Source organism: Colossoma macropomum, unplaced genomic scaffold (assembly GCF_904425465.1).
Source record: "Colossoma macropomum unplaced genomic scaffold, Colossoma_macropomum, whole genome shotgun sequence".
NCBI lineage: Eukaryota > Metazoa > Chordata > Actinopteri > Characiformes > Serrasalmidae > Colossoma > Colossoma macropomum.
Window position 1 is genome coordinate 12,238,137 of NW_023494799.1, and position 27,856 is coordinate 12,265,992.

The window sequence follows — 27,856 nt, forward strand, 5'->3', positions numbered from 1 at the left end:
CAGCTTTAAACAAATGGTCCATTTCTATTCAGATTAATTAAAAGTTTAGCACCACAAGTATCAAGTATTGAACCATCAGATATCAAGCAGCCTTTTTTCTTAATGAAATAGTCATTTTTACAGCTTATAAAATATGTTACTCGTGTGCAGTGCCTTGAAATCTATGTATGGTAGTACTATCCACACTGCAACTCTGTATCAGTGCCAGAGTGGGTAATCTGGACACTTGGGAGAATTCCCCATGGGCTGGTAGCATTTCGGGCCAGTTACTGTGAGCTAATAATAATAAACTCACACACATAAGCACAAGAACGTTCAATTTGTAGTCTGTACTAATTTAGGTGTTAAACCAGTGGCCCCCACCTCAGTGGCACAGCCCCGGTTTGCTGAGTCTCAGTACAGTGGATAGAGATTAGAAGAAGCTGGGGTAAGCTTCTTATTCTCATTTCCCGTTCCACCTTAAATGATGTAGTTACGTTCAGATGTTTGTACAGGTGCTGGCGGGCAACTGCTGTACTACTTAAGGTGGAACAGAAATTAGAAAAAAGCTAACATTATCCTCGAGAGATTAGCGTATCAAATTCAGTGCGATTCTGTGAGAATGCCATTTTCTACCCGTCCAAAGCTGAAACAGATGTGAAAAATCACAGCAAATATCTAACATTACTTCAATGTATCGAGTCATTACAGGTAAGACATTAATAGACCATAAACATGTTTCATGCCCACTGTGCCAATATGCTTTTGCCTACAATGATTTGGTTCAGATTTGTTGTGTTTTCTCTTTGTATTTGTACATCAGCTGTCTGATTTTAACTTAGTTTTGTCGTCTTCTCCAGGCAGAAGTTGTGTCTGTGCAGAGCGGATGTATGCTTTATAGCGAAGGTGCTGCAGTGTTGGTTGTGTTTATATCAATCCAGCTTTTTTACTGATTACTACTGTTTTGGAATAGCCTTTAGCCTGGTATATGACAAAGCGGGAAATTAGTGCGTTTGGAAATGCTATCTACGAAGTTGGTTTACCTCATTTGTGTGTGTTTGTGTGTGTGTGTCTGTGTTTGTGTGTGTCTGTGTGTGTGTGTGTGCATCCAATTTACTAAAATATGCTAATGAGAGGCAACAGGGAAGAGCTTCCAGCTACAGAACATTCCTGCAGTAACGTAGCACACTTGTTTGAGATGTTTGGACTGTGCAGTAAGCTGGTAAAGACAAACATGCTGGTATTTAAAAGTAGTGTCAAATTTATATTCCATTCATACAGATTTTAGAATGCTGAGCTTTTAGCTTATGCTACTTTTGCCTCGATATCCTCGTATGCAAGAGCAGCCTGCCGCAACAGCAGCCTGCGCAACAGCAGCCTGCGACAATTTAATCGCTCAGAGCAGCCAAAATAGTTTACAGACTGCTCTGGATTGCTAGGCAGCATGCTCTTCGCTGCATTTATTTCCAAAAATAATTGACAATGTGCTTGCTAGGGAACTACCTTGTTTAGACCGAAGCTTCGGACTTTTCAGTATGGACAGATCCAAAATAGCAGGTGTGAATAGGTGCCTTGGACAACGCTCCAGACCAAAATACTTAATTAAGGCAAAATATTTAATTCTAATTTGGTCAGATGAAAACGTTGCCAGCAACAATATAATTTCTGAATGACCTGGATGTTCATTTGGTGAATTCGAACAGTCTCTAGCACTGCGTTTGAAGTTGTGGTGCTGCTGGTAGTAATGCCATAATAGTTTTATAATGGCAACAAAATGAATCTGTTCATTCATTTTTCTCCATTCAAACAGAAAAGGCTACAGGGAGATGCAGCCCACGTAGGTGACAACAGGTTGAACGTGTGTCATGCAAAGTTCTTTGGTGTGCTCACTAAATATCAACATGAAACCAAAACTAAAACATTGAACCTTGGTTCGACTTTCAGGTATGAAAACATCCTAATACTAGAAGAACAGAAGACCAGTAGTTTAGAACATACATGGGTATAAGACAGTTTTTCAGTTCCTTAAAAATCTGGATACAGTTACGAGAGAGGAAACGTGTCTGCCAAGCGTTGACAAGCAGGTGAGATTCTAAACAATAAAATGAAATATTGTGGATACGCAAGGCTGAAGTTATCCCCAAAACAACTGCCTTCATGCACTCCAGGCTGATGAAAGTGTCCAAGCCGAGCTTGTCGACTCTATCGTAACAGGGAAAAGAGTAAACAATAGTAAAATGTGTGCTCACGTGCTTTTCACTCAGGAAAAGTACGATTGGATCTCATCTGGTCAAATTGCGGATGCGTTTTGGTGAAGTGTGAATGGATTCCAGCCGAAGTTTATCCAGATACGATCTGGACACGAAACACATGTTAAATCAAGGTGTAAACAGACTGAATGTGTGACGCTGTTTCCTCTGCTCTTCTGCACTGCTCATAATTGACACTCTAAACAGTCTCAACAGCCTGGTCAAGGCTACCAGGTGCCCCCGGATTAGAATTTTGTGCTAGCTGCAATGACAATAACTGTTTATCAGTGATGTTTTTCCATTAGCTTGTTTTATTAAAAGCTTAAATTAAAAAAGAAGAAAAACAGATCCAGCCATCATGCAAAAATATAATCAATGAGAAATACTACTACTACTACTACTACTACTACTACTACTACTACTGCTACTACTACTACTACTACTACTACAGGCATTCATTGGTTAAAACATACATCTTGAGCTTTTCTTATTGTTATAAAACACTCAGATTGTACAGATAATTTCGAAATAATCTGCAACAGAATATTCAAAAATTCAGTTGCAGTCCTAATTATTAGTAGATTATTAGTAGATTGTGCAACTACATGGATGGTCATCATTTTCTCTATTCAAAGGATTCATTTAAAAATTGTTCAACAAATCATGAACCAAAATCAAATTGTGAGCCAAATGTGTTGCTACACCTCTACAAACTACCACAATGAGCATCTGTTCTAATAGGAATGAAGGATCCTGTAGTCGTAATGACCTTGCAGTACTGATGTGATGCACTGGGTTGAAGTGCATGTTTTGGCTTGTGTACAAGCGCACACTAAAGCGTGATTTACAGTAGACAGCCCTGCTCTGCGTGACCATCTGGACCAAAATGGGTGTTCCTGTCCGAAATAACAAGTTTGTAATTACCAAGAGAGTGCAGTCCTGATTTACAATACAAGCCCTGTCTGCCCACGTTCACTTTATTCACAAAGCAGACATCTGCAAAAGATTCTCCTGGACAGAACGCTTTACATAGGCCCTGATAAAAAACTGACAACTGGACTCAATGACGTATTTAGATAAAAATTCCCTTTGATACCGTCTTCCTCTGCAAAGGTGGATTCAGGCGAGCTGCTAGAGCAAGGCTTTCTGCTGTTTCTGACATCTTTCCACTCTATTGCTGTATGAGCTGTACTTCTCATGGCCCTACCTGCCCTGAACTTCACACAATGCACCTGACTGGGACCAAAAAAAAAGGAAGAAGAGGGAAAAAAAAGCCAGCTCAATCCCTCCTTCAAAGCACTGCATCAAGCAGCCTCAGCCACAGTGAATCAAGCACCGCTGAGGGAAGACGTAAAGGAGCTGTCAGCTGATCACAGCCATTCTCCTATAAAATAAAGATTCCCCTCTCAAACCTCAAACCAAACAGCTACTCGAGTTTACAGTACTGGGAGGTTCACCAGAAAGTTGGAGGACAAATATGGATTTGAAAAAGACCTGACTTGACACAGGATCCATACATCGACGAGGAAAGAGTGGAGGCGTTGTTAAAACAATAATGAGGCAAGCAGCAACTGAAAACCAATGATGGAACGTCCGTACTGTTTAAAGTGCAGTCCGAAAGATGGGAAGCTTTTTTTTTCCTATTTCAGTTGTAAGTATCCACCAGCAGAGCTACAGGGTCTGAAATCAGCCCCTCATTTAATGTGTTATGCTGAGAGCTTCTTGCTTAATTACATAAGTGAACACATGCTGAACATTAACAGACCTGCAACAAGAACATAAGGCTTACCGTGCTGCAGAGGGACACCTGAAAGATACTTCCATCACTTCCTCCGCAGAACGCAAAGTACTCGCAGGGGTCAAGAGTCACTGACATGATGCTGACATCGAAAAGGACCGACAGAAGCATCTCTCCAGAGGAAATTTCCCACAGCTGTAAGAACACAGAAAAAAAAAACATGATCTTGTATGTACAGATGCACAAAATCCTCATTTCTGGTTCGCAAAACCAACTAAACTCGTGCCCAGCAATGATTAACCATGTTACCAAGGCAACGATAAACCGCTCATTTTAGTGATGCATCAACATGGAAAACTCTTTTAAAAAAACAAGAGTTTGTTCATTTTTTTAATTTATTGTTTTATTTCTGCTTTTGAATAAATGTACGAAACATAAAAACTACAAAGTATTAAAAGATATTCTGCATATTGCTTGGGATATTGTGTTTTTGGTGGAAAAGTTTTACCCCGTCTTGATGCTCGGCAAGAACAGTGATTATTAATCGCTCGCCTAATGTCTCTTGTAGAAGCCATGAAACCAGTCATCCACTGTGTCCAAATGGTTTTCTATGCTGCTGCACAAACTTTTGAACCAATAATAACTAATAATAATTAGTTACTGTCATAGGATGCAACCACTGCCACAAGTCAGTCTGAGAAATTTCTGCCCTGCTAGAGCTGCCCCACTCAACTGTAAGTGCTATTATTTTGAAATGGAAGTAACAAGGAGCAACAACAGCTCAGCCACGAAACGGTAGACCACACAAACTCACAGAGTGGGGCCACCAAGTGCTGAAGCGCACAGCGCCTATCCTCTGTTGAATTATCAGTGTCTGACCTCACAAATGCTCTTCTGGATGAATGGGCAAAAAATCCCACAGACACACTGCAAAATCTTGTAGAAAGCTTCCCAGAAGAGTGGAAGCTGTTATAGCTGCAAAGAGGGACAAACTCCATATTAATGCCTATGGATTTAGAATGGGATGTCACAAAAGCTCCTGTGGGTGTAATGTGTAGGTGTCCCAACACTTTTGTCCATATAGTGTATATGTGAGCACTGTATGAAATCTAGCAGTAAAACTGAATTGTATTTTTTAAAGCTGCATTCAAAACTGCTCCCTATTATAGAAACAGTGCCTGTTGTAGTGTTGTTCACTTTCTCAATGATAAATCCTTCCACCATTAAACTGTTATTCTCCTTCTCATTCACTGTAGTTAAGGCAGTAAACGTAGTAAGCTGCAGCCTTAGTACACTGAACATTAATTTCAGAAGCATTATTTGAGCTACACATTGTTATGTATGTACATTCGGTATAGTATGTACTAAATTTGTACACCAGGCTTTCTTGAATTGAGCTTTCTTGTGTTGGAAAGGTCAAACACAAGCACGGCAAGCAGAAGACAAGCGAGGCACAGGCAGTGATAAAGAGAGAGAAAGTGTAATAGAGAGTTTCCCCACAGAACAGATGGTGAGAAGGATCACTACATTCCTCTGACCTTACAACTTTAAAGGCACTGAACCATCTGACGCTGCTGAGGACAATAAAAATCAGTCTGCACAGCATTGCACATTTTTGTTCCATCCTCCAAATTAATGACTTGACAGATCAAGTTATTTAGGAGGGATGATACTTTTGCCAAAAACTTTGATGGTCACTTATTGTGCCCTGAGCCAATGTAATATAGCCTTAGAGGAAACTGCTGAGGGGAAGGTTTTAAAAGCTCTGAGGAGGAATGAGGCTCATCTCACAGCGAGCCAGGTGAGGCCATTTATCCTGCTTTAATCCAACTTACAGACAGCCTTTTCATAGCTAACGCAAAGCTTACAGGCACCACTTCAACGTTATTTAAAAGACACGTAATATTTTAGACAGACATGTGAAAAGTTATAATAAGCTTCATATGCAGCATAGTGTTGATCAGTGTAGTCTAATCTGAGGTAGTGAACTAGATGCTAGCAAGGGTACCCTAGCTAGCACACAGCAATGTAACTAAAACACATGGCTAGCTAAATAAATTCTGATCATTCCAGCTTTAGTTTGGTTTAATAGCTGTGTGACTCGCAGGACACAGAATGTTTTGGGGTTTTTTTTTCAGGCAGCTTGACAAGGAGTGCCTGGGGACAGTCGTGGGCTGGAGGTTAGGGAACCAGCCTTGTGACCCGGAAGTCGCCGGTTTGATCCCCTGAGCCAACAGGACATGACTGAAGTGCCCTTGAGCAAGGCACATAAACCCCAACTGCTCCCCGGGTGCCGTGGATAGGGCTGCCCACCACTCCGGGCAAGTGTGCTCAGTGCCCCCTAGCGTGTGTGTTCACTAGTGTGCATGTATGTGGGTGTTTCACTGCACGGATGGGTTAAATGCAGAGGTCTAATTCCTCTGTGCAAGCACAGGTGGCCAATGGTTCTGAATTGAACTGAATTGAAAGCTTGATTTTCATGGCTGTTCAGAATTGGGTTTCAGTGTTAATCAACACGGACATACAGGTATCATGGTGCACTTTCCCAGCAGTTCACTAGTGGTTTGGTACAGGATGGTATTGATAAACTTCAATATAACAATATTTTCTATATTTTCAGAGGTGATCATGGTATCAGATGATATGCAAGTTTGCTTAATCAGGAAATTGCAACTTTAATCTCAGGTGATGCCACAGCCATCCGTGGCCAGAAGTGATTAAAAGGATAATTGGCCTCGCTCTCTCTGGGTGGGTTGGATGGTCCTCCCTCTCCCACATCACTTAGCATTATGCTAGCCAATGTGTGCATCTGTTAGCACCAACAACAACTGGCACTTAGCACCCTAGCTCAATGACCATGCGTTAGGGCAGCTCAAAAAAATGCAGTGGCTGGAATCTCGTGTTTCAGAGGAAGCACATGCTAAGTAGTCATGTGCATGTTGACCAGTTATGGTATTCAAATATACATAAAGAACAAACATATCATCAGTTAAGCATAGGAAAGGAAATAAACAGGAAAAAAAATTACTGTGTGGCTCTAGGCTTCTTTTTCAGGTGACAGCACTAGTGCAGCAGCACATATAGGAACACATTTTAAAACATGTTTAGGCCTTTTTTTTCCCCGAGGGAAATCGGTAGGTTTCCGTGTAATGGACGCTCCCTCTTCAGATGAGCTAAAAAGCTAACCAGCGTTAAGCAGGAGCCTTTGAAAAAGTGACCGAATACACATGGCTAAATTTATACAATTACATATACCATTACAATACATAGAAAATAATGCATTCAGAATACATTTAGAATACATCTTGATAAGGCACTGTGTCTGTAAAGAGGCCATTTTTTGAGTTCTTCTTTACAGAACATCTTTACACACTGTACGCTGATTTTAATAAACAAGCATTGATGTAGTTTCTTTTAAAGATGGTAGCATTCTCCCAAAAATGCAAAAGGTAACTGTAAGCTGAATACTGATCTTTCTCAACGTAACTTTGACTGAATAATTCATGTCTGTATTCTGAACACGTATTCTGTTACATCCCAACCCTGGAGCTAAAAGGGATCACCAGTACAATACTGGATGCTGATGACGACTCGTTGTCTTCTTACAGGTGGAAGATGTGCCAAAATGTTAGTTTGTCAGAGGAACATTTTCACTCCTTCTACACCAAACTAACATCAGCTATAGCAGGTTAGCCTAGTCAGCAAAAAACTGCACCGTACCTGTTTTGCTCTCTTTGCCATCTTAGTCACATCCTTAACAACATGTCCTTGGCAACGTGATCTTGTTGAGACACTCATAAAATTAGCTTTTCACTTAATGCTTTTACTGTATATTTGTTCCTTCTTTCCATAGTAAAACTAAACGAATACCTGAATAATGGTGTCAGTATTACTGGCAGTATAACTTAAATGGTCAGGTGAGCACTCGAGTACCCGTGCACCTTTCCTAGTGCTGGCCTTCACCCTCATAGCTTCATGACAGCATTGTGTGATAAGAGGAGGCCAAACTAGTGTGTGGAATTGGCCATGACTAAATTAGGGAAAAACTGGGGTAAAAAAAATAAAAAGGGTTCTATTAATAAAAGGGAACAAAACCATGCTTACTGAGTGCTGGAACTCTGTGCTGAAAGACTATATTACAAACCGGTCATCTCTCATTTTTGTTGGACTGTTTTGTTCCATTTTCTCTTTATGTTTTACCAATCCATTTCCAGATTTGATTCCAGTTTTAAATTTATTAAATGTATTACGCATTCCAGCTATTCTTTCAAAACCATCTGAACAGAAGCACTGAATAAATAACACACGTTGCAGTTGACTGTCAGATTGTGGACACCATGCCAAAAGTGCACAAGACAGAATAAAAACAACACTGAAAACAAACTGCTTGGCAACAAGGACACTACTATTTCAAGGAATATTATGATAAATATAATGCCTTTTATCTATCAATACAGCTCTAACTTAAAGTTAGTATCACAGAATGACACCAATACAGACACACTGGTGCTGACAACATATTGCTCAGTACTACAGCTGCGTATCACATAGAGGACACCTATGATGTGGACCAGTGCTGAAATGATTGTGCTGGTAGCTCCGGCTGCTATTTCCTGCTTATTTGCAATCAGCACTGCACTTCCGACTGTAACGATAGAGGACAGAATACAGAAAAAACTGTTTCCAGATTGGTATCTGAGAATGCCATGTCTCTGTGAACATGCTCTTAGGAAGCTAGCCACAAGGATGGACAGCATTATAGCTCCCCACCCCTTACCTTTCCCTCCACAATTCAGTGTGATGGATGTGCCATCATAAAGGAGACAAACTGACCGTAAAATAAAGCTGAGATTGGACCAATAATTGGACAAGATCAGTGTGACGACCTCGTCATAAAACAAAAGTGCTGAAGTCAAGAGGAAGAAGAAACGGTTGGCCATGTAAGAGCCACACTGATGCACATGCTCTCAAACACAATCTGATTCCTTTTATGAAGGACATTTACAAAACACAGTTTTTAGAGTGGGAAACAAAACAGGAAAAAATAAACTCTGTTGCCAGTTTATGTACAGTGTCCAAAAGTGTGTGGACAACTCATCTTCAATGTTTCTTCTGACATTAAGGGTATTATTATTAGGCTTGTTCTCCTTTTGCTGCAGAAACAGCCTCTATTCTCCTGAGAAAGCTTTAGACTCGATGTTGAAACAGTAAGGCCAGTATTTATGAAGCTTCTCAGAGCAGAAGTGCTGATGTAGGATCAGATTCCTCTCTCATATACTATGACAGGAACAGATCCTAGATCATCATTCCTACTCTAAGAAGCTTTGTGACTACAGGCCAGTGTTGTGAAGATTTGACTGCATCACTAGTGCCACTCCAACTCATCCTAAAGGTGTTGAATAGAGCTTCATAACTACAGAATACAGTTGCTCTGCTCCACAGCCCAATGCTGGAGAGGTTTACACACCTCTTACACTTGGTACTGGGCATAATGACCTTAGGCCAGGGGTCGGCAACATGTGGCTCTTTTCCTGCCCTGTTGCGGCTCCACAGCAGTATTTGATTTTTGCGTAAAAATAAAATCCTCCTTTGGAGTAAAATAAAGCTCTGCTGATCATTATAACACAGTTTTAACTATAAATGGTCTTAAACACTGGGGTTAATGCAGAACTGCTAATTTCACGACGATTTCAGGTGGAACGGGACAATTTATACAAAAAGCTGGCGAATGAGACGCTGACTTCAGCCTCGTAAAAAGTCGAACATTGAGGGACATTTTACAAGAAACTGTTCAACTTTTAAGGAGGAGTTTCCTGCCAGAGATGTGAGAAAAGCAGCTACAGCTGAGCTAAAGCTCAAAGCAAAGTAAGTCTGCATTTTTGTTTATATTTTATTTTTAGCCTATACTAGTACATTAGCACATACTGAGACATTAACAGCCAAGATGGCAAACTGGACAAAAAATGTTGTGGCTTGATTTTTGTTAAAAGGACAAAACGGCTCCTCTTAATATTGCCAACAGTGCCTTAGGCTCATCTGTGGCTGCTCAAGAGTGTCCCATTCTACGGGCAGTGCTTTATTATGGAGATTACACAAGCAGTGTGTACACAGCTGAATGCCTGTAAGCAACCATTAAAGGGTGCCACCTAAAGTATATGAACTCACTAATTAATAAGGGTGTATGAATCTACTGTGTACTTCAACTCAGTGGTATACAATTACTGTGTGTGTAGCTGCACTATTTATCACTCTCCTTGTACCCTATGCATAAATGGAGAGTGACCAAAAAAGGGACCACAGCTTACCAGATGAGGGACCATTCTCAGCACAGCACTAATAAAATGGTAAATTACTGTAGCTACAAAGTACAGTAACGTGGTCAGAGATCAGCCTTCATTTATTTTCCCAGTCAAAACACCCATTAAGTACAAGTTTTTCATTTTTCAGCATTTAAAAAAAAGCAATTAACTTAACTATATATCACATTTGCCAGTAATTACTGTGTCCACCTTTTGACTATTTATTTATTTATTTTTTATTTTATTTTATACAGTATTTATTATTTTTTGGAGACTTCCTTTTAGGTTTTTAAGGAAATCTACAGGGATATTTTTCCACACCTCCGAAGTTCAGTCTTAGAAGTTGGTTGTATTTTCTGTTTCTCACGATCCAAATAATCCCAACATTGAACGATGTTGAGGTCTGGACTCTGGGGTGGTAACTCTGTTGTTCAGCAGCGTCTTTTGCAAATTTTTGGTCTTTTTTTCTTTATTTCCTTTTCTCAGTAATGGCTTCTTGATGGCTAAACATTCCTTCAGGCCAATATCGTTGAGTAGCCTCCTCTCAGTAGAAGAACAGACAGAAACATATGTGGATTTTTTCAGATTTGAAGCAAGAAATTTATTTAATTTCTCTATATCTATAATGTTTTGAACTCCAGTTTTAGAAAAACATTTATTTTTTCACCTTTTTTTCCATCTGACTTTACCCTTCATTATGCAAGTTTATAACCTTCTATCTAACCTCCTCAGAAATATCTCCTGAAAATTAAATAACATGTATATAATGGCAGTTTTGAGTTAAAATTTCACAAATGAAGGGTTCAATGTGACGTTGGCATGGTACTGTAGGTGTACCTAATACATCGGAAACTCAGTGCATGATTTTTGAGAACACATTTTGCTGATGCTGCTTCCAGTCAGTCTCTGGGCTGCCACTGAGGCTAATTCTGGTGATTATACCCTGTCCATTAAGTCACCCAATGGTTTGACCTGTGTGACCGCTGCCTCCGATTTAACCAGCAGCATTCCTCCCAATCTGAAGCAGGCAAACGTCATTTATCTGAAGAAACAGATGGACAGCAATCCAATACAGCTGACAACACTGAACATCAGGCATCAGGCTGATGACAAATGTTAGGCAGAAGGAACGAATGAAACCCAAAAATTATCAAGCTGATTGATGACAACACTGTGGGTGGTACTGGAGACTAACAGGGAGGGACTGCTTTGAAGAAACCGAGGCATGGCAAAGAGTACGCCATCACTATGGGGAAAAATTATTATAACTGCATACAATAGATCAAGAGAACCCAGTAAAACAAATAACACAAACAATTATAGTTTTTATCAAACAAAGTGATCTAAAATTATATATTTTGGTTGGCAAAAGTATGTGAACCTCTAGAATTAGCAGCTTGTGTAGAGGATAATTAGGCTCAGGAGGTTCAATCAATTGGATGACAATCAATGGTGATGTGTGGCTGAACCTACCCTATTTAAAAATCAACCTGAGTCTTCATCATCAAAGTCAGGTCTTTACTACACACATCTGTCAGTGCATGCCACATCTCAGCCAAATCAGATTTCTGAGAACCTCAGAAAAACATCTGCCAATGCTCATAAGGCTGGAAGATCCACTGTCAGGCAGATGGAGGAAACTCAGTCTCATCGTTATCCTTTCCAGGAGTGATCATCCAACAAAAGTGACTCCAAGAGTGAGGCGTTTACTAATCTAGTAGACCACAAAAGAACCCTAGGGTAACATTTAAGAATCTGCAGGCCTCTCTTACACTGGCTGAACTGTCAGTGTTCATGAGTCCACCATCAGGCAAACACTGAACAAGAATAGTACGAATAGAATGATAGCATAGAGAAATCTATGCTTCAAAAGGAACATTGCTGCTTCCTAAAGACAACCTGGATGAGCAAGAGGACTACTAAAATAAAGTTATGAGGACCAATAAGCCAAAAATCAGTTTTTTGTGGCTTAAATGGGAAATATTAAATGATTTTGAGGTTGGGGTTGGTGAGGCTCTCCTGACTTTCCGAGTAAGAAATTCGACTCGTGGGGGGCGTTCCAGTTGAAACTTTCCTACTGGGAACTCAGAATTTACGAGTTCAAATGAAAATGCACCATAAGTGTAAATAACAGTTAATATTTAATTTTCCCTCACAGCAAACAGGAGATGAGGACCTAAAGCCAGACAAACAGTCTCACAGTGATAGTTTAGTTTAATGTCACAAGCTAAAGATGTTGGTTGTTGTTACAGTACTTGAGAACTCATGGGACTGAACATCATTCAGTCATAAAGTGTTTCTAGAACACTTTAAACACAGTTTTAATTTTTCAGTCTGGAGAAATAACATATTTCCTATAACCAAGTTCACCTCTATATATATGTGTGTGCATAATCATTCATTAATTTGGAACATCTGGAAAGAAATATTATGAAACTACATAATCAAATACTACAATTTAAACAGACTGCGTTTACAGTAGCAATCAGCACAGTTCAAAACAACAAAGTAAAACCGTCCTTTCAAGTATAATGATAATGCATGTAAAATTCATAACCAGGGACTAGGTTCAAAAGGAATAGCTAGCAAGGGGCAGGTGTCTAGAGTTGCTTACCAATCAGCAGCAATCAGACATCTCAGCCTGAAGACAAAGTAGCTTTGACAATATATGAGCACTCTGAACCCCATCTCATCTCTCAGCAACTGAGAAACGTGCAAGCCTGGGGTTGCCTGAAGCTCTGCAGGCTGTGTCAAGAACACAAGTGAAAAGACAGCTAAAGAAAAAATAGCATAATGCAACTCGATCTGCGGATGTTTTTATTTTTTTTATTATTTTTTTTTTTACATTCAACCAGGATTGCCCAGAGTTTTTGCCCAGGATTTCTCAAGCATAATTTGAGTTAATTTAAGGCTGGAATACACTGCTTCAACTGTGAATATGGGCAGGACTCATGTGCAGACAGACGTTTGCACAGATGTCCATCAACATACTCGCACACAACAGTGATGTATGCACTACAGGGCAGCATTCAAACAAGACTGTACAGAAAATGAAGAGGAAAGTCTCATGGGTTTTCCTCTCTCTTCAACTGAAGATGTTTAGGTCTGGGCGAAAGGGCGATCTCTTTGGATACTGAGGATTACTGACAAGTAAGCTGATGAAGATGCTTGACAAGCGCTGTGTGTTTATGTATATGTATGTTTATATGGCCCAACAGATATATCAGTTGGCCGGTAAAATGGCTGCGATCTGCCATATTATCGTTAGTACGTTTATAATTAATTAATTTAAGAAAAAAACTGTTTTTGGGTTGCAGCATCGCTGGGATTCAAAGTCATGAACCCCTGATGGGGCAAAATCTTTGATCAGTGGCGCCCAAACCTGGTCCTGTAGATCAGCTCTGCCTTACACTATTATGCCACTGAGCAGCTCAATGTGATATACAGTCTGTCTAAAGGGGAATTCCACCATTTTTTCTAAATTTCTGCATTAGTCAGTAATTCAGTAATTCACTCACTCAGTGGTATGAGGTGGTGAAATGGTTAATTGTGGAGAAACCTGCACAACCACTTTCTTTACAGTGGCTGTGTTGCAAACTAGAAGTCATCATGTCCTCAACACAAACTTAGTTAGGTTTATTTACTATTCAAAATGACCAGCAAAGCAACATGTGTCTCCTGAGTTTTTATATGTAATGGTGATAATGGTAAATTAGAGGTAAATCTGAAAAAAATAAGTTTTCTTTGGCAACTATTTTGCCTGAAGACACCCTGCATGTACCTCTCTGCCATGACTGTATGTTAGACTAAAACCTTCTAGACCAAAAACTATCATAAAGCACTGTCTCAGACATCAGGCAATGTAAAGTTCTTGTAATAACTTTCCTTTTGGTAGCTTTAAGTGGAATTAAGCACCTCAGATTTCTGGTTCCTGTCACCACCACTGTGAACAATTCTGACTCAGTAAGTTTCACTAGAATGGAGCATTTCACACCACACCACTCTGAATGATTTTGTTTATGTCTTAATCATTTAATTATGCAGAAATGTGGAAAAATCGCTGGACTCCCCCTTAAACTATATAACAGGCTCAATACAGTCTGAACCTGAGTATAAAACTAAATGTAAAATGATGATGCGTAATATTATCACTTATCAACATTTTTAGGCACCTAAAATTGGTATCAGGCACAAAACTTTCACATCGGTTGTGCCCTAACATGAGCACTGACATATGAGCAGTATGACACTCCATGAAGGGAAACCCCCTCGAGTGAGGTTTAATACTGATCCTATGAAATCTACCAGCAGCAGCACTGATTCAAAACATTCCTCACTAAAGCAAACCTGGAGCATTTTCTAGACCTTTATCAGATCCTGCGACAGAGTGACGTGTCTAAGTCAAAGGCTTCTCATTTACATGTCTAGAGGGCAGGATCTGGTCAGAGACATGGTGACTTACCCTGTGGCCAACTTCCCACTCTCTTTGAAATGACTGCATTTGTGTGACCCATAAAAGCCCACTTTCCATCATCCTGACTGCTCCTTCCAATCATTTCTGCTCCTGTGGGCGCTGCCATGACCGCTGCTGAGCTCGGGGATACCCCAGGGAGGGTTCTGGGTAATGACAGAGTGCAATCGGTGTGACATTGAGCGGCTGGCGTGTCGCTGTGCCCCGGCCATGCCTCTAGCTTAAACAGAGAGCGAGCAGCTAGTCATTCATGACGGCCCCTCAGACCACGGCACGCTAGCTGCTGGCCCTCAGATCTGTCATGCCCACTGTTTGGTTAACAGGCTTGATTACTTCACCTAATCCTGTCAGAGCAATGTCAATGACAACGGCCGTGAAGTCCAAACATGGCGCGTGACACAACGATGTGACATGTGACCGGAATGCACAGCTGCACAGTTGAAAGTCCTGGACAAGTGCAACAGCTTATGGTTTAGTTATGGTTTCTGGATATAGTTCGAGAACAGAGACAGCTTACAGCACTTGAGGAATCATGTCTAAGTATGAAAAGACATCACCTACTGTTTTGAATCCATTTGTTAGACAGAAAAAAGGGCTCCATAGCCTCTTATCACAGAGGTAGAGCCAGCTCAATTAGCCTTATGATTAATTTATTAGTCTATCTAGGACAGGGGTGTCGCAAAACACATGGTAATATTCTTCTTCCAAAAGATGTTATGAATTGAATATAGGTAGATGTCATGTTATAAAATGCGAGATAATGGTGTAACTAAAACAGCTGATGCTGTAAAAGGTTTATGCATTAAGTTTAAACTCACATTTGCAGGCTACATCTGACTAAGCTTGCACAAACAGTTGACTCGCCTGTGTAGCAGTACAGTTAAACATGCTGTGTTTAGTTAGGCTGGAGAGGAAGACGATATTCTAATGAAATCTAGCCGGCCATGGAAAAAAGAACACTCAGTTGATTTTGTTGAATACCACCTTGGCTAAGAATCGCTGTAACATTACTTTGCCAGTCATCCATCCAGCAGTGCTGTGCAATAAATTCAGATGCACAAAGGAAGCAGACAGAGTTGTTCACTCCAAACTTATGAATGTTTCTTTATTTTTTTAAGCTAACTGTTTAACTTTTGGTCATTCAGAAGTGAGGATCAATATTTCAGCCACTGTGGTTTAGCTCAAATTCCAGCCAGTTTAATGTTAGATAATTATTTGTTAGTTTCACAATGGGGAATTTCAGTGCTACAGCAGCAAAGGGACAGCAAGGCACTCAAGAAAAGATGTAACAAGAAGGGAATTAACAAAGTAATTAAACTAATTACTAATTACTTTAACTACTTTGTTTGTTAATTCTCTTCTTGTTCCTTCTTTCACAGCAGCAACTAATTTCGTTACACCATATTCTCCAGGGTACATTTGGGTTTGCCCATCTGAATTCACATGACCAAATTGTAAGGCAATTATTCAGTAACTGCATGAAATAAATGTACATTTTTATTTGATTTATTTATTTATTTTTGTAAAAGCTCCCCTCAAATTAACAGAATATGTGTTTTGTGATCATACACATATTGCTATACGCTTACAGTATACTGCTGAAAGCCAAAAATCTTAGAAGCTCTTTGTATTATTTTATGAAAAAGAGATAAAAATTAAGATAAAGATAAAAATATAAACGCTCATCCTTCACATAAACTCTATTTAACTCTATCCTTCACATAAACTCTATAGATGAGAGTCTTCTACACAAGGTTTTTTATTTCCTGTTCAGTGGGTGATGTCAGATCATGTTGGCTTGTCTAGGTAATACTGAAAAACAAGAGAAATAGCCAAGCTACACACATTCAGGTGCTCATCTTTCACAGTAACCTTAGCCAAAGTTAATAATATACAGACTTCCCTTTGGCCATTTGAGCTACTAAATGCATCTACAAAATACTAGATTGCTAGGCTAAACTCTGAGATGTAACTAGGCATGGAACAAATGTTTATACAAATATCAACGTTTTTCAGTGTTAACTTTTACCGTTTCTGGTTTTACATGAAAAGCTGACGCTCGTTTCAGCTTGCAAGCTTGAGCTCGAACAAGAAAAATCATGCTCGTATGTAACTGCAGCTCCATTTAAGGTGGAACAGAAAATCTGAATAAGAATCTGGTGAATAGGAAGCCAACCTCAGCCTGGGAGAAAACACTCTCTCAGCAGCTACTTCCCCCCACAGGGTTCAAGTGCCAATTCTGAACGGGCAGAAAACATAACACTCTCCTCAAGGATGTTTACAGTTACATCATCTTTTTAGAGACAAAACAGTCTGCTTCATACTAGTAGTGGGCAGTGTGGGCTAAAAATAATATCACGGTATAATTAAGACCACTGACTGTTTCAGTATATATCATGGCACAGTGCATTTAGGTTTTAAATAAAATCATTTTGGATCCTTTAGTAAATCTTTTTTGTGGCATTTCATTCTGGATGTCCTTTCACTTTTAATAAGAACCACATTTAACAACTAAAGTAAATCTAAAATATTTTAATTTGACAAAATGGTAAAAACAGAAATGAACTATATATAAACAGATGTCAATTCTGCTTTTCTAACCCTAACGACATAAAGATGAGTATATGTAAAGCCCACAGCGGCTTCTCTGAGCACAGCAAACGTCAGCTTGTTATTCACCAATTTCTTGTTCGAATTTTCTCACTCACCATTTAAGGTAGAACTGGAAAATTGAAAAGAAGCAGGCGAATAAGAAGCTGACTTCAGCTTTGTAGAAAAAGCGGTGGTGAATGTTGTTTTACGCCTGAAAGTCATTTGTCTCATATGTGCGTCTCTTACAGTCTTGCTGTAATCTTCGACTGTCAGACGCTGCTGGAAATTAGTAAATATTACAAGCTGTTCACATTATCAGTTTTAGCTGAGAAGCTATGGAGCCTCTCAGCTTGTAGACTGAGACTACAGTGTTGCCTGAAGCAGCTGGCTGAGCGAGGAGCGCTGCACATGAAAGCCGCCTGACTGGGTTCTTCTTCCACCGTCTTTTCCCCCTGCTAACTTATTACAACCTGATCTGCTCCTCTGACAATAAACTTGACTAACTTACCTCAGGCTGCAACTCGTACATAAGAGGTGGGGGAAACAGTGTGTTTTGCACTGTTTTCACATCACGTTATCTGCATTTATTTGCATACTGGTCTAAAGGCAATGAGAAAACTATGCCTTACCAAAAATTTCAACTAGTATACCAGATGAGCGAGTATATAGCCCACTAGTACATATCGCTGCCGTCAGAAGAAAACCTTGTATCTCCATTTTTGACGTTTTTCAATTTATGTCATAAAATGCCTGCTGCCCTTTACATTATCTGGAAATTTCATGATGAACGACCCAAAATTGCTTAGAAAAACATCTGGTTCCACTGACTTCCATTAAAAGTAAAGAAGGTTTTTTCCTTCTCCTGTCAAGTTACCATTTTGAATACGAGACACGAGGTTCTTCCGACAACAGTGATATGCATGAAAACAGTCACAGCACTTAAGGACAACACTCATCAAAGTGCACATGCTCCAAATTTTCCCACACTCGAAAATGTAATGCAAACAAGCTTGCCACCTGTTTTGGTCTCTTTGGCCTTCAGTCCATCACAAATATTACAATTAGGCCCTCCAAGACAGAAAATTTGGGCACCCCTTTTCTAGAGAAACTTATCGAGTCTAAATTGTTCACAGTGGCGGTGACAGGAACCAGACGCCTGAAGAGTTTGATGCCTCTAAAAGTTCCCTCACAGAGAGTTATTACATAAAATGACTACATACACTCTGCCTGATTCCCGAGACATTGTTTACGAGAGTTTTGTTATAAGCTTCTTTGGAATAAAACCCCTTTTTAAATTATGTGCATGTAGAGTGAAACAGTACCCAAAGCTAGTATAGCAAAACAACACCGCCGCCAAGACAGTAATGGGTTAATGATGGACGGAGCTGAATCACACTGATATTTTAATACTGCAGCAGAAATCACCTACAGATATCAGATTAATACACTATATTTCCCAGTGAATGACTCAACTGAATCAGGTAAACAAGAAACACCAATTTAATTCGATCATTTCAGCCTGTCATTTAAACACAGCCTTAGTGTCTGACAAGACTGATAAGGATCCGGCGCTACACAACAAATTATTACTTTAAAAATATTAAATCCGAGGCAAATGCAAAACACTGACAGGGAGATACCGCACAGTGTTTTTCAGCAGCTCTCGTCCCAGGTGTCTGCTTGTTACTCAAAGACAAAGGAGTGTAGAGAGGCCTTTAGACCAGCCATAAGAGCATACTAATATCCACAGTCCATCACAGCGGCCTCCGGACCTCCCACTCGGACATTCAGTCTATCTAGTATTGATCTTAGCCTAAGCAGCCAACAAAAACCCAAGTCACTCAGGAGACCCATTCACAACACAGTCCATACGAAATTGGACGGTGACAATTTTTGTTGTTTTAGCTGTGCAAGCCAGACGTTGAATGAAACAATGACTGTGACATTACAGTACAAACCTTTGGGTTTAATCTGAGGGACTGTACATGCACATCAGATGTTTAGGCGTTACAGTATATCTTTACATGACCAGCAGTAAGTATCCATAGTCAACATCAATACTGTTGTTGGCTGCAAATCTGTTGCAACTGTTCAGGGCCTAAAGTCTGTGATCCATAAACATCATCAGAAGCTGGTTGCTTGTTAAAGCGGGGACCACTTGCCAATTTATCAATAATTAGTAACAGGCAGCTCCCAAGTAGGCATTTAAAGACATACGATAGCTTTATTCTGGACACCAATGCCGTCACTACATTTAAAAAAAAGCAGCCTATTTCACCCATAGACCAGAGACACACAGCAGCCAAGCTTTAACAAGCTCTCACTGCTGGGTAGCGCTGTAATCATGATTAGCTAGCACGACGGCTAACAGTTGTTTAGAGAGGCGACCGTGCTGACACAAGACATATTTGTTATTAAGCCACTGTGCGTGTATCTATTCAGCTGTATGTATTATATAGCTAACTTTACTGTTCATTGTTCTACAGCCTATTTAAAAACCATAAAAGCACTGTAATTATTGACTGAATCAACAGAATGTCCCCAAAAAACTGTATTGTTTATCAGGAAAAAAGGTACTAAACTGTCACTGGGGCAGTACCCCTCTCGTGGCTGGGCTGGTGCCCTCAAGGGTACATCTCAGTCCCTTTAGTCAGGGAACATAATTGTACCATAATCGGGTGATATAATGTTTTATATCTAAGCTGTATTGACTCCACACCCCGTCTCGTCTCCGGGCTTTTTGTTTTCTTGTTCTGTTTTAAAACATTAGGTTATGAAAAGGTACAAATATGTACTTTTCACCTGGGAAGAACTTATTTAAGGTATGTAATTGGAGCTTAAAACCACTGTTATACCTTTAATGGCACACTTACATTGTTTATACCATGATGAATGAAAAATGTACCAGCACAGCACCTTTATTTCAGTGTATGTGCTTACAGATGTGTACTGTAATGATAAAGTTAGTTTTTTTCTTAAGTATACTCTGTTTTTTCCATATTGTGATACTGTGGTAAACCACAATAAAAGGCAAACTTATTATCATGATACTAAATTCTGATATTGACACGTGCCTGCTCCCAAGTTGTGCCACCATCTAAGCCAGGCATATCAAACTGAGGACATTCCAGGCCAAAGCGCTGCGGAGATTAGCCCTCGTCTAATGCTCTGAATTCAGTTCATGAAGGCCTTGCTTATTAGCGGACGAGCATGGCGTGTTGAAGTCTGCAGTGTTTTGGCCTGCCAGGACTGAAGCATTACACATGATCTAAGCATTGGCCCTACTATCAAGTCACATCATCAGTAAAGACAACTGAGCCAATTCCATGCTCATACCACCATTCACAGAAGAGGTGGTGGGCTTTGGATCAGCTCATGTTAACCTGCTTTGCGGTCATTGATATTTCTTTGGTTGTCATTTTGAGAGACAACAGCAGCAGACTATAGATACACAGACCTAGAATTAACTCTAGACCTTTTGTTAGCTCTGCTGTGCATGAACTACTAAGAGAACCACACAGACCTGGCCAAAAAACAACTGAGCCGTAAATACCCTCAAATCAAAGCTGACAGTAGACACTTAACTTTGCAGTCACTGTTTCATTTCAAATGTGCTGGAATATGGAGCCAAAACAACAAAGGCCTCACTGTGAAGTTACTTAGGGACTACACTTTACTGGCAAACAAACTGTTTAATGGTTACTCAATTTGATTTGATCAGGAGCGCCGACTGCCAGATCGCATTTATTACACAGTGACGAGGCTTTTGCACAGCATCCCAAACTGGAAGAGAAGAACGCTTATGTTCCTGTTCAAAACGAAATTAGCCTACTGAACTGTCTAAACAGCAGGGAGGCTTGTAAATGCCTAGCAAGCTCTCGTTAAAGTCAACAATGAACATGCGCAAACAATATAAAATAGCTAAGGATGACAGTTAAAGAGTTTATTACCTAATACCCCAAAACAACAACAGAAGCCTTTTAAATGGAATTCTTAGGTAACTACATTTTGCACTTTTTTGTCCTATTAGACTCTTTATGACTATTTTGCAAGTTAAATGAGCTATAAAAAAATGCAGTTAAAATACTGGTGGGGGTGCATTTCCCCAAAGATTTCCATAAAAATGTCCGCACCTTGGACACTGTACAGAAAAAAAGAAAAAAAGAAAAAATAAAGTAGGTTTTTTCCCCATTTCCTGTAAAGTTATCATTTTGGAGATATGACCATTTCCTTTGCTCCATTCTTCATGAAATTTACACACAATGTAAAGGAGATACGAAGTTTTCTTCTGACAGCAGCGATAAACATATATATACATACACATTCAACATATGACATCCCATTCTAAATCCATAGACATATGAACATATGTCTATGGCTATAACAGCTTCTACAAGATTTTGGAGAGTGTCTGTGGAAATTTTTGTCCATTCATCCAGAAGAGCATTATGAGGTCAGACACTGACATTAGAGGGCCTGGCTTGCTATCTCTATTCTAGTTCATCCCAGAGGTGTTTGATGAGGTTGAGGTCAAGCCTCTGTGCGGGCCTTTCAAGTTCTTCCACACCAGACTCACATCTTTGGACCACTTTTTAAATATACTGCTATTCTAATAAATAGTTTGTGTTTTTACACACTGCTACAGCTTGTATATGCCGGTCATTTACACATACAGCGTTTGTGCAAGTATGAGAGCAGCAAGAAACAAATGAACGGTCAAATTTGTCAAGTTGCTCAATAAAAAACAGTTCTAAAAGAGCACTGTACATTTGTTTACCGTGGACAGCATTCTGACTTGTGACTGGGCAATCATATCAAGCCTGGTGGACCAGGAAACTGTTAAGCACAACGAAGAAGAACGAATTAGCTTGTAAAACCAATTCAATGGGCACAGAGTGCACTTACTGCGATAAACTTAACAAGCCTGGAATAGTGAGCTGTCTTTGTAATATTTCAAACTGATGAACTGGAACACCACGTGAGCGTTCTCATACACATGAGTGCCAGACCTCACAAATGCTCTTTTAACTGAATGGGCACAAATTCCCACGTAAGCCTTCCCTGAAGGGTGGAGGCTGTTATATGTGCAAAAGGGGGAGTAGGAGGGGCAACTCCATATTAATACCTGTGGCTTTGGAATAGGGACGTCCAACAAGCTCATATAGGTGTGATGTTCTGGTGCCCACATGCTTTTTGGCCATATAGTGTATGTTCTGTTGATCATCACTACTAAGAAAGCAGTAAATACAGCAGCTCTCAGAACGTCAAGTGCTTAAAATGGTTGTATCCTGACTTGAATGTATTATTGTATTGCACCCTCTTCCTGAACTCCCTCTCAAAAGACTTCTGCTCAAATGTGGCAGAACCACCATCTGTATAAATGCAGATTTATCACGAAATCATCTTTATCATACGGCTCCACAAACACACACATAAACAGTATAAACAAACATTCTTCTTTTGGGTATTCTAGACTCTGAGTATCTCTGAGATAAGCATGTGAAAGATGCTCTTTAGCAATTAGCATATTTATTTTAAAAAGACACATTTGTATTTTGTATTTGTATTCTTAGGGATGTGCATGAGTTGAATACTTGGTCTGTAAGACAACAAGAAAATATACATTCCAACAACTCAGTGAAAGTTTTAACATGGCTGTGAAAGTGATTCAATTGAATTCAATTGAATTCTGAACCATTAGCCAACGGTGTTTGCACACAGAGGAATTAGACCTCCGCATTTAACCCATCCGTGCAGTGAAACACCCACATACATGCACGCTAGTGAACACACACACTAGGGGGCAGTGAGCACACTTGCCCGGAGCGGTGGGCAGCCCTATCCACGGCACCTGGGGAGCAGTTGGGGGTTAGGTGCCTTGCTCAAGGGCACTTCAATCACGTACTGTCGGCCAAGGGGATCAAACCGGCGACCTTCCAGGCACAAGGCTGGTTCCCTAACCTCCAGCCCACTTTGCTCATATTGATGACTACGCATGTTAAAACAACAGGGGCCTCATTTATAAAAACTACTTGGGTTTTTAATTGTGTTCTTAAGAACGGTTCTCAACATTTGCTTAGAAATGATCTATAAAATGAGTGTACACTCATTAATACACGCAACTACAGTCATTTATAAATCACAAACGGTCACAGAAATGAGTGCACGTGAATAAGCTTTCCAACTACGCCCATCTTTTAATTATCTGCATGCAAAAGTTTCCACCAATAAACGCTCAAAGGCAGAGAAAAGAGTATAGCGCAGCATGTTCTCTTCAACATGGATGAATGAATGTAAAAAATGAACCAATTAATTATTTAATGAACAATATTTGCCATGCAGGCTGCAGTAGTACACCCTGATTTGCCTGTACAGCTTTTGGAAAGATTAGATTCATTATAACTGTAAGAAGTGCGTGTTCATGGATTGCACACTCTCAGCACGCTGGCAGGCGTGGCAGAGGGGCATGAGGGGTCAATCTGTCCATCAGCTGACTGCTGCTGTCTCATTTTGCCTCATTTTCTGTGAGGAATATAATGTCCTGACTTTATTTTAAATGTCTAACTTATAACCATCTGATAGAAATGTACATCTTCATCATATTAGGAAAGGAAAGTGCAGCTTACAACATGGAAAAAAATTAACCAAATGATTGCTTCTGTAGTAAACCTCTTTTAAGAGTTCACTGCTACTCACTGTGTCTCCATTTAGCAGAGCCACATGAGGAATCTGTTGGTTAAATGTGTTTACATTAGTGACTTAATCATCCATCATGTTGTCTAATTAATTCTTCAACTGAACACATGGGCAGCCCTGACGAAGTAAACGAGATTCCTTATGAGGTAAATCTAGTGAAATAAGTCAGCCAGGCCCGGCATTAGTACACGCTTCAATAGCGGCGGGCAGCAAAAGCAGGGGCAGCGTGCCTGCAGTCTAGTTTCACTTGCTTTTGTTCAATTGCTTTCACCGCCTGTGGCTACTGAAGCATGTACAAATAGTAGCATAAAAGGCTACATTGATTAACATAGTAAGGTTTGAATGCATCACTTTGTATTGACTGCATTATAGGGATGTTGTAGAAAGATAAATCTGCAGATTTACTAAAAGGGAGATGTATGGTGACTTGCAAACGTGGTTCTCCTGTTGATTCCCTCCTAAATAATATGTGGTTAGCTTTTTTCTGTGCCAAGTGAATACCACAGAGCTCTCCCACACCCAGCTCCTCCGTGGATGCCCCCCATTCATGATTTAGTTCTGGTGTTGCGTTTACTGATCCTGTAGCCAAAGGTTTGCATGGAAACATTCAGTCTATGCACACTTTCACATCGAAATCCTGTTTTTCCTGTCAAAATCTCATTTTATAAAACATTACTTAATATGGTCGTAAGTGAAAATTCCGGGTTAAGATCAAATCTGAGCGTTCAAATCTTTTATATATGAAGCCCCTGTACTTGAGTATGTTGCCAAGGACATGCTGTTGGGTAGGGGGGGGTGGGGGTGTTCAAGCTGGAATGTAGGATGAGGTTGCCTTTTTAGTAGTGCGTTACAGATCAGTAACGAGAGGTTGATGACGTGGTAAAATTTGTACTTACCAAAAATTACACAGTAATTTTGAGTTATTATTAAATAACTAATAAAAGTTAGTAGCTGTAACAGTGAAGAGTCGGTAATCATATGTAATAAAAAAAGTGGTAAGAAGTTGTACTAACCTAAAACCGACATGCTCATTTTCTAGTTGTTACTAAAAGTTAAGATAAGTTTAGATAAAAAAATATAAGCATGTTGTGTGAAGATATATGTGGTGCATAAGTGGTGTAAGCTTTTTTTTGTCCAAATCTGTGCTTTACAATAGAGCAACAGTATTTCGTTAAAAGGTAACACAAAAAGAACCAGTTCCAGCCCTGATTCTGCATATTCTCAGTATATTTACCTAATTTATTCCTAAGTAACAACACTGTCTGTAGATAGGCCTACATATAAAAGTAGCACAACAACCACAAGTGATTATAATAAAGACATTTTCATGATATAATTGCAACCATAACTTCAGAACATTTATCCACATTATTCTGAAGAAGACTACCACCCGATGAGGGACACAAGACCTGAGAAACAAGAGGTAAGTGTGTGATTTAGGGATCCAATAACATTTAGTTTCACGTTAATTACAGCCTGTAACTGTTTAAGTACATCACACTGCAGCTGACCATCTAAATACATAACATGTTAGAAACTTACGTTATGTATTTAGCTAGTGCTCCATGTTTGTGCATTCATATTAAATATTACATTTTGTTTACATTTATACAGTTATTTTAACTATGTGACAACAAGGTTATCATATAGTTTAGACATCAGCAAAGTCCTTTTGTTTTTATAACCAATGGTCAACCTAATCTGTGTTCAGAATTTAAATGTGGGTAATTATTAAGCAATTATTATGCAATATATTACGCAATAAGCATACCTTAACAGTTTGATCTAAAGATGCAGTAGCTACTCTGGCCTGAGGTCCCATCAGACCGCAGTGGATGTCCGTGATGGGGAGAGTGTGGCGGGATAACACATGTCGAGGCTCAGGGGTGCGAGACGAATCCAGCTGCACAACACTGCAACACAAAGGTACCAATGGTAAATTACTGCAGTACTGCAGTGAGCATTTCGTTATAGAATCTGCGTTCACAATAAAATTCCTCAACTGTATTCATCATACTGAACTAGAGAGTGGCATCTCCATCTCTTTAAGCATATGAAAATAAAGAGAGATAAAACATAACAAAAAGTAAGGAGTAAAATATATCTTACACTTTATCAAAATATAAGGCATAAGAATATTATATGACTCAAATGAAAACACATGCAATGCTCAGCAGGGTAAAGTCACCAAGCCCCTGAACAAAACCACTAAACTAGAATGTAAACTATATAGTATTTTGATGGATTTGATTTCTATGTTTAGATTTATTAAAGAGTTCACTGCCGGCTTGGCTGCTACTGATAATGATATTTGCATGCATAGCAGCAGCTATAGAATTTAGTTTCTTCTGATATATTTTATATACCTAATAAAATAAAAGCAAGATTTGCCTGACTCTACACATTTCTGGGTAACTGTAGACACTTTTGAGACCATCTTTGTCCTTTCATGCCTGCACAACTGTTTCAGCTAGCTGGTTATAGTTAGCAATTAGCCAATTTAGCCACAGCTGCTGAGGGGATAAATTCGAGTATTAGTAAATGATCACCGCAAAGCACCACAATGTAAACTACCGTGGTATTTTGGAGTTAATATTTAAGTATTATTGGATTTAAAGTAATAACAGCTAACAACTAGTAGCTAACAAGATGCTAACTTTGTAAAGTCTTAATGTAATCTGTAGCAAATATGATGCTAACCGATACCTTTCTTTTGCTTATATTTTATACATTCGAGAGAAAATGTAAGATTTGCTTGACTCATAAGTAATTGCAGATATTTGTCAGGAACTGTACACAAAAAAGACATTAAACATCTGCATAACTTTGCATTAGCTAGCTAAGCTAAGCTTATGCAAGATAGCTAATTTAGTCGCATCTACTGGTCGTGGGCACAGCGGTACGGGCGTCTTATTTTTTGGCTGATTATTACAGGGGTCAGACATCCATCTCTTCTTTATACACAGAGGAGTGACATCCCTTGTAAAACAGTGATAAAGCTAGTCAGCAATGGTTACAGTGTGTGGGCTTGATTTCTCGGGTCTCTTAGTTAAATTTAATAGATTTTAATTGAATAAGACAGGAATCCAGGCAGTCAGGCATAACAGGAGGCAGGAAAAGAGAGCAGCTGTAATGTAGAAGATCAAGTGAGTCAGAAAAGGGCTAAAAAACAAACAGTTAAATATTTTATTTATTTCATCATTTGGTTTTAGTTTGTGTTCATGTATTTAAACCTCCATTACATCTGGCAAGTTTTTTTTAATATCCCACATCATAGACATTTACATGACATATGTTGCGGACCCCAGGGCAGTCCAGCAAAACTATGCTTGGTCAAAATAATGTTGCTCCAAAAGCTCTGACTTTAGAACTTTATGCTGATAACAAACTGGACCGTCCTTTCCTCTCTGGCCCGGGGAACAAGATATCCATTATTTCCCTAAACAATCTGAAAGGCTGACTCATCAGATTAAAATACACATTTCCATTTCGCATCAGTCCATTTTAGATGAGTTTGAGCCCAGAGAAGCCGGTGGTGTTTCTTGACACTGTTGACATATGGCTTATGCAGTGCATAGTACAGTCTGAACTTTCAACATCAAATGGTGTTTTTAAAATGTATTCCCAAGCCCCTGTGGTCATCTCCATCACAGAAGCACACTGTTTTTTTTTAATGTGGTCAAAGAGATTCAGCTGTGTTTTTCAGCCTTACCCTCTATGCACAGATATTTCTCTGGATTCCATGAATCTTTTGATGATATGCAGCAGAGAAGGTGACGTACTAGCAGTTGCTCATTGAGGAACATTGGACATCATTCACCAACTGTTCTTA

The 27,856-nt window shown here is 39.5% G+C and overlaps 1 protein-coding gene across 1 annotated transcript in view; it reads right to left on the bottom strand.

Annotated features, from left to right (window-relative positions):
- The window catches only part of wdr18 (WD repeat domain 18), an 84,609-nt gene that overhangs the window by 40,149 nt on the left and 16,604 nt on the right, over nt 1–27,856 (bottom strand). Inside the window, exons 4-5 of the mRNA XM_036586877.1 lie at nt 25,796–25,937; nt 4,018–4,161 (exon numbers count right to left, since the gene is read on the bottom strand). Coding sequence (XP_036442770.1) covers nt 4,018–4,161; nt 25,796–25,937 — 286 coding nt within the window. The remainder of the gene's footprint in view (nt 1–4,017; nt 4,162–25,795; nt 25,938–27,856) is intronic.